Source organism: Macrobrachium nipponense, chromosome 22, assembly GCF_015104395.2.
Source record: "Macrobrachium nipponense isolate FS-2020 chromosome 22, ASM1510439v2, whole genome shotgun sequence".
Taxonomy (NCBI): Eukaryota; Metazoa; Arthropoda; class Malacostraca; order Decapoda; family Palaemonidae; genus Macrobrachium; species Macrobrachium nipponense.
In genome coordinates, this window is record NC_087213.1 from 10838058 (window position 1) to 10853057 (window position 15000).

General features: G+C 36.1%; 1 protein-coding gene across 6 annotated transcripts in view; it reads left to right on the forward strand.

Moving 5' to 3' along the window:
- Positions 1 to 15000, forward strand: part of LOC135198484 (voltage-dependent calcium channel subunit alpha-2/delta-3-like) — a 585611-nt gene that overhangs the window by 331978 nt on the left and 238633 nt on the right. For all 6 annotated transcript variants that reach the window (XM_064226069.1, XM_064226067.1, XM_064226068.1 and 3 more), the window contains exon 3: positions 11739 to 11843. In XM_064226069.1, coding sequence (XP_064082139.1) covers positions 11739 to 11843 — 105 coding nt within the window. The remainder of the gene's footprint in view (positions 1 to 11738; positions 11844 to 15000) is intronic.

Here is a 15000-nt window from a genome sequence, read left to right on the forward strand (position 1 = left end):
AGAGAGAGAGAGAGATACTCTTCTCATTCCATTACGAAAAATATTCAATTTCTGTTGTTGCTGGGACGGTCATTGTCAGCTTAAGCTTGAGGAGAGCATTTGCCTGAGAGAGAGAGAGAGAGAGAGAGAGAGAGAGAGAGAGAGAGAGAGAGAGAGAGAGGACATTCCATGCGAAACTGATTGGACCTCCTGTGTTGCCCGGAAGCTTATTGACAACTTAAGTTTGCGATGAGTATTTTGTTTGTGAAACAGAGAACTGTTTTGTTACCTTTCATTTATGTCTTCGTTTGTTAGTGGAGAGAGAGAGAGAGAGAGAGAGAGAGAGAAGAGAGAGAGAGAGAGAGAGATTCTTCATGTTTCTTTGCAAAATTTGCTGGTCTGTCTCTGCTTGTTGTTAGAGGGAGAGAGAGAGCGAGAGCCTTATTGTTCCGTTACGAACTTTGCTTGTCTCTCTGTTTGTTGTTGGAGAGAGAGAGAGAGAGAGAGAGAGAGAGAGAGAGAGAGAGAGAGAGAGAGAGAGAGAGAGATCCTACTGCAAATATTATTCGACTGTTGCTCAAAATCCTCTTCGAAACCGGAAGCTGTGGAGTATTTTGCCGAGAAGGGGAGTCAGAATTGCCAACATCCGTAAAGCAAGAAAAAGACTACAACAAACGAAGACAGGCAAACGGACAGACAGACAGACAGAAATAGACTGGCGCGCAGAGAGAGAGAGAGAGAGAGAGAGAGAGAGAGAGTTTGCCTTAACTCGAAGTTGGCTGACAAGGAAAATCCTTCGTGAGATGCCGGAGAAAAGAAAGAGTGACAACGACGGAGCCGATGACGGTTTGGGGAAGAGAGGGAGCCGAAGATTAGGAGGAAACGAGTTTGGCGGAGAGTAGAATAGAGGGAATACAAGGAAATAACATCGTACTCTTTCAGAAAAGCCTCGGGAGATAAAAGTGTTTGGCTGGGGGTTGGAAGGGGTGCGGGGGGGGAGGGTGCCCGAAAAAAAAAGGATGGGTCTCGAGAGTGTGGAGGACAGCATTCTTCCTTCAGGACTTACCGTCGAGGAGGACTCCACTCTAGAGAGAGAGAGAGAGAGAGAGAGAGAGAGAGAGAGAGAAGGACGACGTTTCCAATTCGAAAGTTTATGGAAGAGCAAGGGCGGGCGACAGCTTTGTCAAATCGGGACTTGACGTCGGGAAGGACTTGATTCCAGGGGGATAAGGACAAACTTCACAGCAGGACTTCTCGGTAATAGCAAGGACAAAGAGTCCTTGGTTGTATAAGAAGGAAACCATTTGTGCTTTCAGAGCAAGACTTGGCTGAAGAGCAAGGACTTTTCTTATGGGCATTCAGCAGAGAGAGAGAGAGAGAGAGAGAGAGAGGAGGAGAGAGAGAGAGAGAGAGAGAGAGAGAGAGAGAGAGAGAGAGAGAGAGATTACATTTTCATCCCCAGAGTTCATGGAAGAGGAAGGTCTTTCTGAAGGACTTAAGTCTTGAAATACATCTGGAATTAGTCCGAGAAGGACTCGAATTTAGATATACAAGGGCAATACTCACTTCCGCTTGATGACTCAACAGAGGAGGAATGACTTGAAGATGACTCTCTCTCTCTCTCTCTCTCTCTCTCTCTCTCTCTCTCTCTCACATACATCTGGTGCCAAAGTTTGGTGCTGGGTCTCTCTCTCTCTCTCTCTCTCTCTCGTAGTAGCCATCTTGCTTGGTGAGACGTACCCGCGTGAAGTCAATAATCAACAGATATCACAAGTTTAAACATACGACTAGAATTTGAGAAATATCTAGAAGTGTTCGTGAACTATCGGTGATAAGATTAGTGTGAAAATAGTAGGATAAAGCGTCCTTCTAAGTTAGTTTATCAAGTGTAATACTATAAATCAGAACAAGATGGCAAGTAAGTTCCAACTGCGGGAAAAGGTGGCGAAATAATTTGCGTGTTCTAGCAAGATTCGCAATACGATGAGGTAGCAGGAAGGGAAACTGGCATTTATCATCTATGAAATCAGCAACAGTCCTAACCAAAAAAGATACAAAAGCATTCATAGATATATTAGAAGGATATAATCCTTCAAACTGGAACAAATCTAATGAAAACATCTTGAAATAATGAAGAAGTTCCAAATAAAATCCAAGTGGTCAAGAGACTCATAAAGAAAATATACATAAACCAACATATTCCGACAAAGAAAATGAATAAGGTGAATCTTGTGAATATACTAATTGATGCATTAGGAAAAAGAATGCCAAAAGCATGCAAACTGTGTAAGGTTTGGTATAGCATAGTCAATCCACAAAAACCTAATCAGAAAATGTGCTGCATGCAACATTCCGACCCATCCACAGTGTGCTGAGGTAATACAAGATTTGAGAAAAGATACAAGAATTTTTTGTTCAACATGTCTATCATGGATAGACAATGTTATTAAATCAAGATTGAATGTACAAATAGTTGAGGATGAAGAAGAAGAAGAGGAAGAGAAGAAGAAGAAGAAAAAGAAAAAAGAAGAAGAGGAAAACGAAAAACAGAAGTAAACAAAAATGAAATGACAGAAAAAATAAGGAAAACAAAGAACAAGATAAAAGTATGGATGCAGAGATACTCATTGATACTACATATGAGGCAATAAAGCAGCATACCTACGAAGAAAAATAAATTACGATATGACAACAGAAAAGCAAATCCCGAAGAGGCTCTACCAGATCTATACAATGACGGAAAGAGGAAAAAATAGACAAGAAAGACAAAATCTGCAACCTTTTGAAAAGAGGGAATTGCAGATTTGGAGAAAGATGTTACTACAAAAACATCCTAAGATATGTCAAAACTATGAAATATATGGTAAATGTGCATACTTAGATGGATATGGGGATGATTGCAGAGATCTGCATCCAAAATATGTAAAAACCTAAAAGAAGGAAAAGGATTTGAAGTTCGACAAAAATGCAAATATATGCACCCTGTAGCCAGAATCATAATCAAATAAATAACCAACCAAGTAATAAAATCCAAAATAAGAAAGAAACAAAATAAAGAGAGAAATCAAGAATATCAGGTAAAAGAGAAAAGCAAACCACCAATGAGATATGCAGAGGTGTCAGCAAAGAATTTCAAAGCATCAGCTCCGAAATTCTACTCAGAGATAATAACTGTATTTATTATGCAAGAGGATATTGCAGAAACGGAAGAAAATTGCAGATTCAGACACAAAATGAATAATTATGATGAAGGAAGATCAAATATTATGGAAAAGTTGGATTTTTTTAATGTCAGAATTTCTGGAAATGAAAAAAAGAACAACATACCAGAACAGGAAAGAGACATGGGAAAATCCTTATTACTATCAGTATTAAATGAAGGAGAAAAACACGCAAACCATCATAGTGATGAATGCGCAGGGTTTAGTACGAGTAACTCAAAAAGAAAAATAGAGTACTTAGAAGAACTAACCAAAATGAAAAGAAAATAGATATAATGAATATAAGTGAAACCTGGTTATTCCCAAGAGACTGGGAATGATGATCAAATAAAAGGGTTCCAAACTTATAGATCAGATAGAAAAAAATAGGAATCAAGGGGGAACCGCAATATATGGAAAGACAAAAAAACAAGGAAAAATATATGAGAAATATAGTAACTCAGAATGTGAACTAATAGCGGCTAGAATTTGAATCTGAAAAATTGATGAACATAGTAATATATAGACCTCCTAATACTAAAGAGTTTGACTTAATAATTGAAAAAAATTGGATGATATATGTAGAAATCACAAGGACTGGACTATTCTCCTATCTGGTGACTTCAACTTTCCTTTCGTAGAATGGAAAGAACGAATAGGAGATTGTGGTTGTACTTATACATATAAAAAAGAGAGTAATAGTAGTGCAGAAGATAAGAGGCAATTTGAAAAGTATTAGATATGCTACTAGAATACAACATTCAACAAATAAATCACCTGCCAACAAGAAAGGAAAATACTTTAGACCTAGTATTGTGAACGAGATGAATATGTAAAGAAATAATAGTTTATAATGCGAGTATTTCAGACCATAATGTCATAGAATTAACAGTTCATTCCAAAGCAAGTGAAAATAGAGATAAGCAAGAAATGAAAAAATAAAAAAGTGGGAAGGATATGGAAATACAACTTTACAGTAAAAATATAAAATGGTCAGAAATTAAAATGAAGAATTAAACAAAGATTGGGATAACATTTTCGTAAGTGATGGGACATAAGGGTAAATACGGAGATATTATATAAAATATGGAGATAATAGTGGAAAAATATATACCGAAGAAGAAAAGAAAAACATCATTCATGCATACCAAGAGACAGAAGAATCTGTTCCAGAAAATCAGAAAGTGGAAAAAAGGTCTTGCAAAAGAAAAAAATGCATGGAAGTTTTATAGAACTAAAAAGTAAGATAGAAAATGCAGAAAAAAAGATTATACAATCAAAAGAAAATGAAAAACGGGACTTGGAAGAAAAACCCTATTAAATATCAAGCAAAACCCCAAACTATTATACTCATATGCGAAGAAGATGAATAAAAGAAGAATAGAAATAGGCCCTCTGAGAATTGAAGGGAGATTAACGAATGAAAAAAAAGGAAATTTGCAACATACTGGCAGAACGATATAAGAGAGAATTCACCCCTAGAATAGATAATGAAGATAATGATATAGAAGTAAGGGATGAAAATAGTGAATATTTAGCTGACATAGATATTAATGAAGCTGATATTGTGCAGGCTATTAATGAAATTAAAAATGGAGCTGCTGCAGGGCCTGATGGAATTCCTGCTATTTTGTTAAAGAAAGTAGTTCTTCTATCGCAAAGCCACTTGCATATTATAAGACAAAGTGTAGATACAGGCAAGATATATGATGAGCAAATTAGCGTATATTACCCCTACTTTCAAAAGTGGATCAAGACTAGAGGCAAGTAATTATAGGCCTGTGAGTCTAACATCACATATAATGAAAGTGTATGAAAGGGTAATGAAGAAAAATATTATGAAACATTTAATAAAAAAATAATAATTTGTTAATAAAGGACAACATGGTTTCGTACCCGGAAAAAGTACACAAACCCAACTGTTAGTCCACCGTGAAAACATATTCAAAAATATGAAAAGCGGAAATGAAACAGATGTGGTTTATTTAGACTTTGCAAAAGCTTTTGATAAAGTAGACCATAATATATTAGCGAAGAAAATTAGAAAACACAATATCGTGGATAAAGTAGGAAGATGGTTAAAAGAATTTTTACACAACAGAAAACAGATAGTTATTGCAAACGACGAGAAATCGGATGAAGCCAAGGTAATATCCGGTGTGCCGCAAGGTACGGGTGTTAGCTGCAATACTGTTTGTTATTATGATTGAAGACATAGACAGTAATGTTGAGGATTCGGTAGTGAGTAGTTTCGCAGATGACACAAGAATAAGTAGAGAAATTACTTGTGATGAAGATAGGAACGCTCTACAAAGAGACCTAAACAAAGTATATGATTGGGCAGAGGTAAATAGGATGGTATTTAACTCTGATAAATTTGAATCAATAAATTATGGAGACAGAGAAAGAAAGCTATATGCATATAAGGGACCTAATAATGAGACCATCACAAATAAGGAAGCAGTTAAAGACCTTGTGTGATGATTGAATAGGAACATGTTATGCAATGATCAAATAGCAACTCTGTTGGCAAAATGTAAAGCAAAAAAATGGGAATGTTGTTACGGCACTTCAAAACAAGAAAAGCTGAACACATGATTATGCTTTATAAAACATATGTTCGTAGTCCACTTGAATATTGCAATATGATATGGTACCCACACTATCAAAAGGATATTGCACAAATAGAGAGTGTACAAAGGTCCTACCTTTACAGCTAGAATAGAAGAACCTTAAGGACCTAGACTACTGGGAAAGACTACAATTCTTAAAATTATATAGTCTGGAAAGGAGAAGAGAACGCTACATGATAATTCAGGCATGGAAACAGATAGAAGGAATAGCAGAAAATATCATGGAACTAAAAATATCAGAAAGAGCAAGCAGAGGTAGATTAATAGTGCCCAAAATATACCAGGAAAAATAAGGAAAAAGCACACAGGACATTAATCCACTACGCACCAGCATCGATAATGCAGCGTCTATTTCAATGCGTTGCCAGCTCATCTGAGGAATATATCAGGAGTGAGCGTAGATGTGTTTAAGAATAAGCTCGACAAATATCTAAACTGCATCCCAGACCATCCAAGATTGGAAGATGCAAAAATATACCGGAAGATGTACTAGCAACTCTCTGGTAGACATTAGAGGTGCCTCACACTGAGGGACCTGGGGCAACCCGAACAAGATGTAAGGTCTGTAAGGTAAGGTAAGGTCTCTCTGTGTATGTGTGTGTGTGTGTGTGTGTGTGTATCTGTTTGCCCCGACTCCAATGACTTTCCATCCCTGAGAAGGAATGGAGGCCGGTCTTCTTCACAGGAGTTAAGACCCGATCATTTTCCCTAAACCTTCGCTTCCGTGTCTTCCTCGGATTTGGCCAGAAGAGGGAATTAGTGTGCCCTTCCTATTGGCATCAGCATTAAGAATGAAAGGTGACGTTGCTTAAAGTCAAATAACCATAAACAACTAAAAAAAAAAAAAATGCACAGATGTTTCTTGGGAGCAATAGAGATTTCGGTACAGCGTATATACTGTATGAACAGCGCACCGTGAAACTTTCAGCCACAGCCCGGTGGTGGCCTGTCCTATAGCGTTACCAGAAGCACGATCATGGGTAACTTTAGCCTTGGATAAAATATGAAAAAACTACTGAGGCTAGGGGGCCGCAATTATATATGTTTGATGATTGGAGGGTCGATGATCAACCAACCAATTTGAAGCCCTCTAGCTTCAGTAGGTTGTAAGATCTGAGGGCGGACAGTAAAAGTGCGGCCGGACAGAGAAATGACCAGAACACTTAAAACACGAATTAATGAATTAAGGAGTTTGTACTACTTTTAATAAACAGTTTTATTTTAAGTATGGTTTTAAAATCGTCAACTTGAGTGTAGTATTAGCATATTTGCGGGTCGTCGTTAATAAATAATAAAAAACGAGATTATATAATTGAAGAGATAATATATAATATAGAGATAGATATATATAACATATAATATTATAATATATATATATATATAACTTATGCTGATATTAAATATGCGGAGGTTAGAATTAAAGGCTGAAAGGAGGGCAAAAACATAATGCTGATTCCTGGAAACTTAGTAAATGTGGATTAATTTTAATGCTGAATTAAATGTCGGCGAACCGTAAGGAAGAGGAGCCATACAGATCGAAAGAGAAAAGAAGCGTGGAACGATGCTCTGATATATATAACTATATAACTATATATACTATATATATATATATATATATTATATATATATATAGATATATAGATATATAGATATATATATATCTATATATGTGTAGTATATATATATATATATATATATATATATACTATATATATATTTATATATATGGCTGTATATATCTACGTAATATATATTCAAAATTATATATAAGTAATTATTATAATTTTCACAAAAATGCCAACTGGTATAGAAATAGACATACAAATACACACACACACACACACACACACACACACACTCACACACACACACACACACACACACACACATATATATATATATATATATAATATATATTATATATATATATATGCACATATTTGTTTGCATGTGCTGTATGTATGTGTGTGTGTGTTTGTGTGAGTGGAAAATGTTTTAACTAGAACCACTCTAAATTTTCCCCATCACTGAGATTGTCTTCATACTACAGTACTGAATCGTGGTTGAACCCGCAGTTCGTATAATCTATGTAAACTTGACAAAAATGTATTCATTTTTATAAAATGAACGTATTTATAATTTTAGATTTACTGTATGCATATTCTAAGATGCTGAGAAATGTATTGATTTCTTTTTTAGATATTTTAATTACTTCGTCCTAAGAACTTTCTATTTCTAATTTACCCTTTACTTTTTCGCTTCCTGAAAGAAGATAAATTGTTTTATTTTTTGTGAAAAAAATTCTTCTCCGAACCTCATTCGTGTGTTTGAAAAGTTAAATGAGCTCATTGGAGAAAAACAGAGAGAGAGAGAGAGTTTTATAGATAGGAGATATATTAATATATATATATATATATATATATATATATATATATATATATATATATATATTCATCTTTTTCGTAATGGAAAGGACTCATCTCGTCGACGGAAACGAGAGTGGCAAACAGAATAGCAAAAATATTAATGATAACACAGCTTCATGAGGAGTGTATCTCTCTCTCTCTCTCTCTCTCTCTCTCTCTCTCTCTCTCTCTCTCTCTCTCATTTAGTGAGTGCGTGTCTGTCTCTAGCTTTCTGCGTTTACGCGTATCCAGACTAAATTACATGACAGTATTTATTGAGAGTTACCATCTCTTCCTCTTTGCATTTATCCCGACGTAATTGCATCACAATCTTCGTATTAGCTCTTTGGTCGACACCAAATAATGTCGAGCTAACTCACGAGGACGGAGTGGCTGCTTTTGGCTTTGGCTTCTGAATCCTCCTTAAGTAAGATTTCCTCAGGGTAAAAAAAAAAGTTAAGGAGGAGAGAAAGGAAAAGCGATAAAAAAAAAAGAAGCCTGTGTGCAGAGATTAGGGAGAGAGAGAGGGAGATGAGAGGAAGAGAGAGGAGGAGAGAGAGAGAGAGAGAGAGAGAGAGAGAGAGAGAGGAGGGGATTAATTCGAGGGCAGGCAAGTATATACTTTGATAAGCATCGAAGAAGCTGAAAGGCGGTTTGGGCAGGATTTATATATATATATATATATATATATATATATATATATATATATATATATATATAATATATATATATATATATAGATATATATTATAGATAGATAGATGGATAGATACTTTCACCCCCTGTGGCAGGATTCGAACCCACCGGAAGTGAAAGGATCTTCGTTTGTTGGTTGGAGTGATCAACATACCCAAAAGTGGGGAAGGAAGTGGAAAGTTCAAGGAAATGTTGATCATTAGTAATAGATAAATATGGTGTAAAAATGATCGGTAGATTCAGTATATACACAAAATATTGCTCAAGATCATTTCTGGTGAAGGAAAACCTTATCGAGATTTTGCTTTTTATGAATATTTAGCTGGTCAAGTATGCGTGCTCGTATTGCTAGTGCGCCTTTCTCGTTGAGCTTTTGTCTTTTAGTATAAATAGCCGAATTATATGTTTTATATATATATATAAATATATATATACATATATATATATATATATATACATTATGTGTATACACACACACACACACACACACACACACATATATATATCTATATATATATATATATATATATATATATATAGATAATATATTATTATATTATATATATATATATAATATATTATTTATTATATTTATAATTATATATATATATAACATATATTTATTATATATGTATATATGTATATATAGATAGTATACTATACAAATATATATGTGCGTTTGCATATATATATATGTACTATATATATATATATATATATATAATATATATATATTCATACATAGTACATACGTACAAGTGCACATATATGTGTGTTTGTGTGTGTTGTTTCAGCGATACATTAAATCGTATAAAAAATTAGAAAAACAAATCCATTTTTGGAGTGCCTTCAGTCAGAAATCCCCCATTCGTCCGCGCTGTGCATTAGGGAGAAAAGAAATGACGGCCATTTAAGCCCGAGTACTGTTAATCTGGGGACGTTAATATCACGGCTCCTGTCCTGGAGTTTCGGGAAAGTTGCCGCTTGGTGGCAGCACTGAATGTTTCACACTATATCTGATTCAAAAAGTTTCCCGCCATTTGGTTGTAATTGCGAATGCCTCGCTTAGTCAGATCTATTTATCCTTCGTGCGATGTTCCTGTTTGTACTTTATAATAACTGATTTCAGATGTGTAAATGTGCTCTTTTTTTTGTGGAAGGATACATCTGTTCGTAAAATATATGGATATGAATAATGTAAAGATTTTAATCATTTTACGCAAAGGATTGCGTTTAATATTAATGTGAGTGAGTGTATGTGCACTCATTGAATACTGCGATATGAATTATTTATTTTCATTCGTGCCTTCTTTCTGTTCATATTGTGAAATAAAACTTGATATCCTTTTTCATATAAAACATTCATTAATGTTCAGGCCTCTTTATGAAAATATGTATTTATACACACAGTCAGGATCTAAGCTACTAAACCTTTTCGGAAGAATGGAAACCTTTCATTTGATATTTCTAAAGGTATCATTTGTGATATCATTTGATACTATGGGTACTTAGGTTAATGGTGATAATAATAATAATACCGTTGAAAGTGATTTCTGCATCAGCTGCATTAATCTTGTAGAGAGTCTTCTCTATATTTATGCTTATTTTTTTTTATTTTTTTCTGGTACTATATATGGCGAGTAACTTGCCGATGTGATTTATCTTCCGAAGGGAGAAGCCGATAAACGGGAATTTCGTCGAGTATCATGTTATTTACAAAGTAAGTCAAATAAGGAGGACATGAACCGTAGAGGGTTATATCTTATACACAGTGGACACATTTGGTTTTAGCCAAATGACCGATATGGCCAATGTTTCATTCGGCTTCAACCGAATATGGTCATGGCAGTGGTTTGGAGTAGAATGATGACACTGGTGTAGTCTACTCATTTTATAGTCGATGGGCCAGCAGGTCACATGCTTGAATCTTCATTGGCTGGTGGCGCGATGTTGGTCTCCTGTTGGATGGAGAAAGTTCCCTGGAGCGTGACGTTGCGTGACGTCACGGTTGCTAGAATTCTCTTTGGCGGTGGGGCTGCTACCCATCGACTATAAAATGCAAACCACTGCCGTGACCATACCAAATAAAACGTTGGCCATATCGGTGATTTGACCAATACCAAAATTGTCTATATTGTATAATATATATAACTCTATAGATGATGTCCTCCTTATTTCAATTATTTTGTCCATATTAACTTCTTCCTTCGGAAGATGAATCACACTGGCACGTTACTCGGCAGATGTAGTACCAGATAAAAAACAGTAATCAGAAATATAGCGAAGACTACAATTTTGATGCAGCTGATGTAGCGATAACATTCAACAGTACGTGTCTGAAAGAGCGTCTCTTGCCAGAATAATTTAGTGATAATAATAGCTCTGATAAATGCTGGGGCCAAAAATACCTTTCTGGCTTTTATATTTTTAGAGTGTAACTATAGCAATGAAAACTAAAGGATGAGATCTATAAATTCGTACTACATTTCAACACCATCAGGATTACGTATGCAAGAATGAAAGAGCAGATAAAAGTGGATCACATTAGATTAGTATACATTTTAAAATATGAGAGTTGCAACCGCTTTTTCAGAGATTTTGGCAGGAACGTGGGCAAGCTCTCTATGAACATAGAGAAGCTATCAGTACAGATGACAGGAATAGTGCTTTAGCAATTCATTTTTTAAAAACAAAATCACAGCATGAATTTTGATGAATGTAAAATAACGTTCGAAAGATAAATTTTTACAAAATCAAGAGCATTGATATGTGAACATGACAATGAGAGACACCATTAACGAAATGCCTTTCCTTTCCCCCTGCAGAACTTCCGAGGAGCCAAGGTTCAGAGGAACGACGGCCTGCAGCTCGTCAAGGAGATGGCGGAGGACGTCACCAACATGATGAAGTACAAGATAGAGGCCGTCAAGGTAAGCAAACGGGCTACTGATTGCCGCGTACTCACAGCGATAACAGTCCGGTATGGTGGGTTATGACAGGAGTTTGCATGCCCCGGGGGGGAAGGGTTGACAAGGACAAGGTGGAGGAGGAGGTGCGGGGACACACATGGCCGGGGTACTCATGGGGACCCATGTCCCCTCTCCAATGGACGTCGGGCGTGATAGTGGACGTTAGAATAACCTTGCGAAACACGTTACTCTGGGCGTTAAGAGGACCCATTTCCGCCGAATGTCTCGGCCAGACAGTGTTCGATGGACGCCTATCGGCTGATGGATATTCAACTTCGATGGTTGGTGTAGAGATGTTATTGGCATAGACAAAGCAGATAATGTATCTACGCGTGATTTGTACGTGTAGTACATGTGCAGCTTAATGTGTACTTTGGTTTATGCTTGCATTTGTGAATGTGATCATGGGAAGTAAAAAAAAAAAGATACGACAATGTAAACTGAGCATGTGACCACGAATTCATTTGCCTTCCTTGATGTCATATATCCATGTTATAGATATAGTATATATATATATACTATATATATATATATATATGTATATATATATATATATGTATATATATATAAAATGTATGTATTTATGCTACCTAATCAAAAGAGCCGTGACTCAAGCAACTTAGTAGTGGACAGTTATATAATACATACTACATACATACACACACACACACACACACACACACACACACACACATATATATATATATATATATATATATATATATATATATGATATATATATATATATATATATTATATATATATATATATATATATATATAATGTGTGTGTTTATTTATGCTACCTAATCAAAAGCCGTGACTCAAGCAACTTAGTAGTGGACGGGTCCCGCAGAAAAATCAGGAATCGAACGTGTGAACTTCTTAAACGCGAGAATGCAATCAAATCCAGTGAAAATAATTGATAATAACTTCTATTTGGTCCCACGTTTATATTATTCATGTGGATTACGTTACGGTCATGATTGTTTTAGTTATCAAAATTCAGGCACAAAATACCACTCGATAAGAATACAGGAATGGTGTTAATTTTTTTTCTGCGTTTTTTGTTAAGCTTTGATTGCGTCAAGAAAAAAAATGGATCGATACGTCAATGCCAAATATTAGAGAATTATTTTATTGCTTCGTCACAGCTTACATAATCACTAACTGTAATTGCATTGCTTTAGAGAGACCGTTGATATTTCTTCGCATATTCACGCTGGACTTCCATCAGTATTTAGGAACGTCGCTTTTTCCCATTGATAATAATAATAATAATAATAATAATAATAATAATAATAATAATAATAATAATAATAATAATAATAATAATACCCTATTTGAGAAGACACGCAAAATTCCAGTAACATTATGAGAAGCATGACGGAAGCTGATGAATGAAGGATGGAGAAAGCGCTCTCTCTCTCTCTCTCTCTCTCTCTCTCTCTCTCAACGTAGACTATGCCCAAGTTTTTGGCCGCGTACGCATTCCAGCCAGGTCCTCAGTTGAGCCTGCGGCAATGCAGTGCAATTCTAGCAATGCTGGTAACGCCGGCCTTGCTCAGCATCCCGGAGATATTATCCCGATAAGGGGCGAAGCTGCATCCTGCTGCTTACTCTTCTCCTGCCGCGGCTACAGTCAGTCGACTTCCCCCGGAGAAATGATTTTTATCTCTGCGAGTCGAGTCGAGACTTTCATTTTGAAGGTCAGAAACATCATCCTCCGGGGGGGGATGGGAGCCTTCTGAAATAAAAAAGAAAATAAAAGGAGCGTCTCTCTCTCTCTCTCCCTCTCTCTCTCTCTGTCCCTGTCCTCTTGTTCTGCATTCGAACGTGCTTGGTGTATCAAGGCTTTTGCTTTCATTTGTTGTGAAGGGCGGGAGGAAGAGGGTTGTTACTTCTGCTTCAGTTGTGCTTTCGCACTTCGTTCTCGCTTTAGAAGGAATTTCGATGCTTACTTTTGAGATGAAGAATGTTTTCGCTTATGCTTTATGATTTAACATTAAATATTCAGAATGCGTTATCTGATCACTGGGAATGCAATCAATCTGTACCAATTTGGATTCTAAACCATGAGAATGCATCCAGTCTATACCCATTTGTATTCTTTTTCGTGAATAATAAATCAGTCAACAGTATATCCTATTGGTTAAAATGCATTTGCACTTTCTCTTGTCATATAAAATGAAATTTTCAAAGTGCTTTCGCAGTCTTTTTCGTAGCTAAGAGTGAATTTACCAAGTACTGCATTGGTAGGAATGCATTTGTTATTTATTCATTACTAAGGAATTCAGGAGGTATTCCTTTGATGAGAATGAACGTATTGCCTTTGTAAATTATCAAGAATGAGTGCATTAGATTGTATTTTGCATTTCCTTTATTATGAAGATTGCATGTAAAAAAAAATTCCAGGATCAAGTTCATAAGAAAAAAGTACTTTTAGATTTCTCCATACTTGAAAGATACATTTTAAACCTTGTGCAGAATGAGCCATCACGTTCCTGACCATGGTAACTCGATTACTGAAGGACCATTCTTCTTTTCCTGCTTCAGTATTTGAAATGTGTCCCGTGATATCCTAAAGACGGACCTCCGGAGATTTTACTTGGAGGACTTTACTTGCAGGAAGCCGACTTACTACCTTTGCGTAACGAAGCAAAGCATAACATATAACAACGAATTATGATTATTCCGCGGTAGGAAGTTATGATCTAGGTGTTCTGAAATCGCGGTCTCCCGTAATTGGAAATAAAAGATGACATAATTCCGTGGTTGCATTTTTGTGGGATATGCACATACATACATACTTAGTGTATATTCCAGAGTATCAGGAGGTCACCCCTGTAGGAGGGTATTGCCGCCAATGCACCTCATGCGGCGCAATGTAGGCATTCCTTTTACTGTACCTCCGTTCATGTTCCCTTTCTTCCATCTTAATTTCCACCCTAACAATTGATTCATAGTGCAACTTTTTTAAGACTTTCCTCCTGTTACATCTTTCGAGTCTTTTCGCTGTCAATTTCCGTCTCAGCGCTGAATGGCCTTAGTTGCCCCAGTGCTTGGCATTATGCTTAAAACCTGTAAATCAATCAAATCAGAACGAGGTCACGTGACCT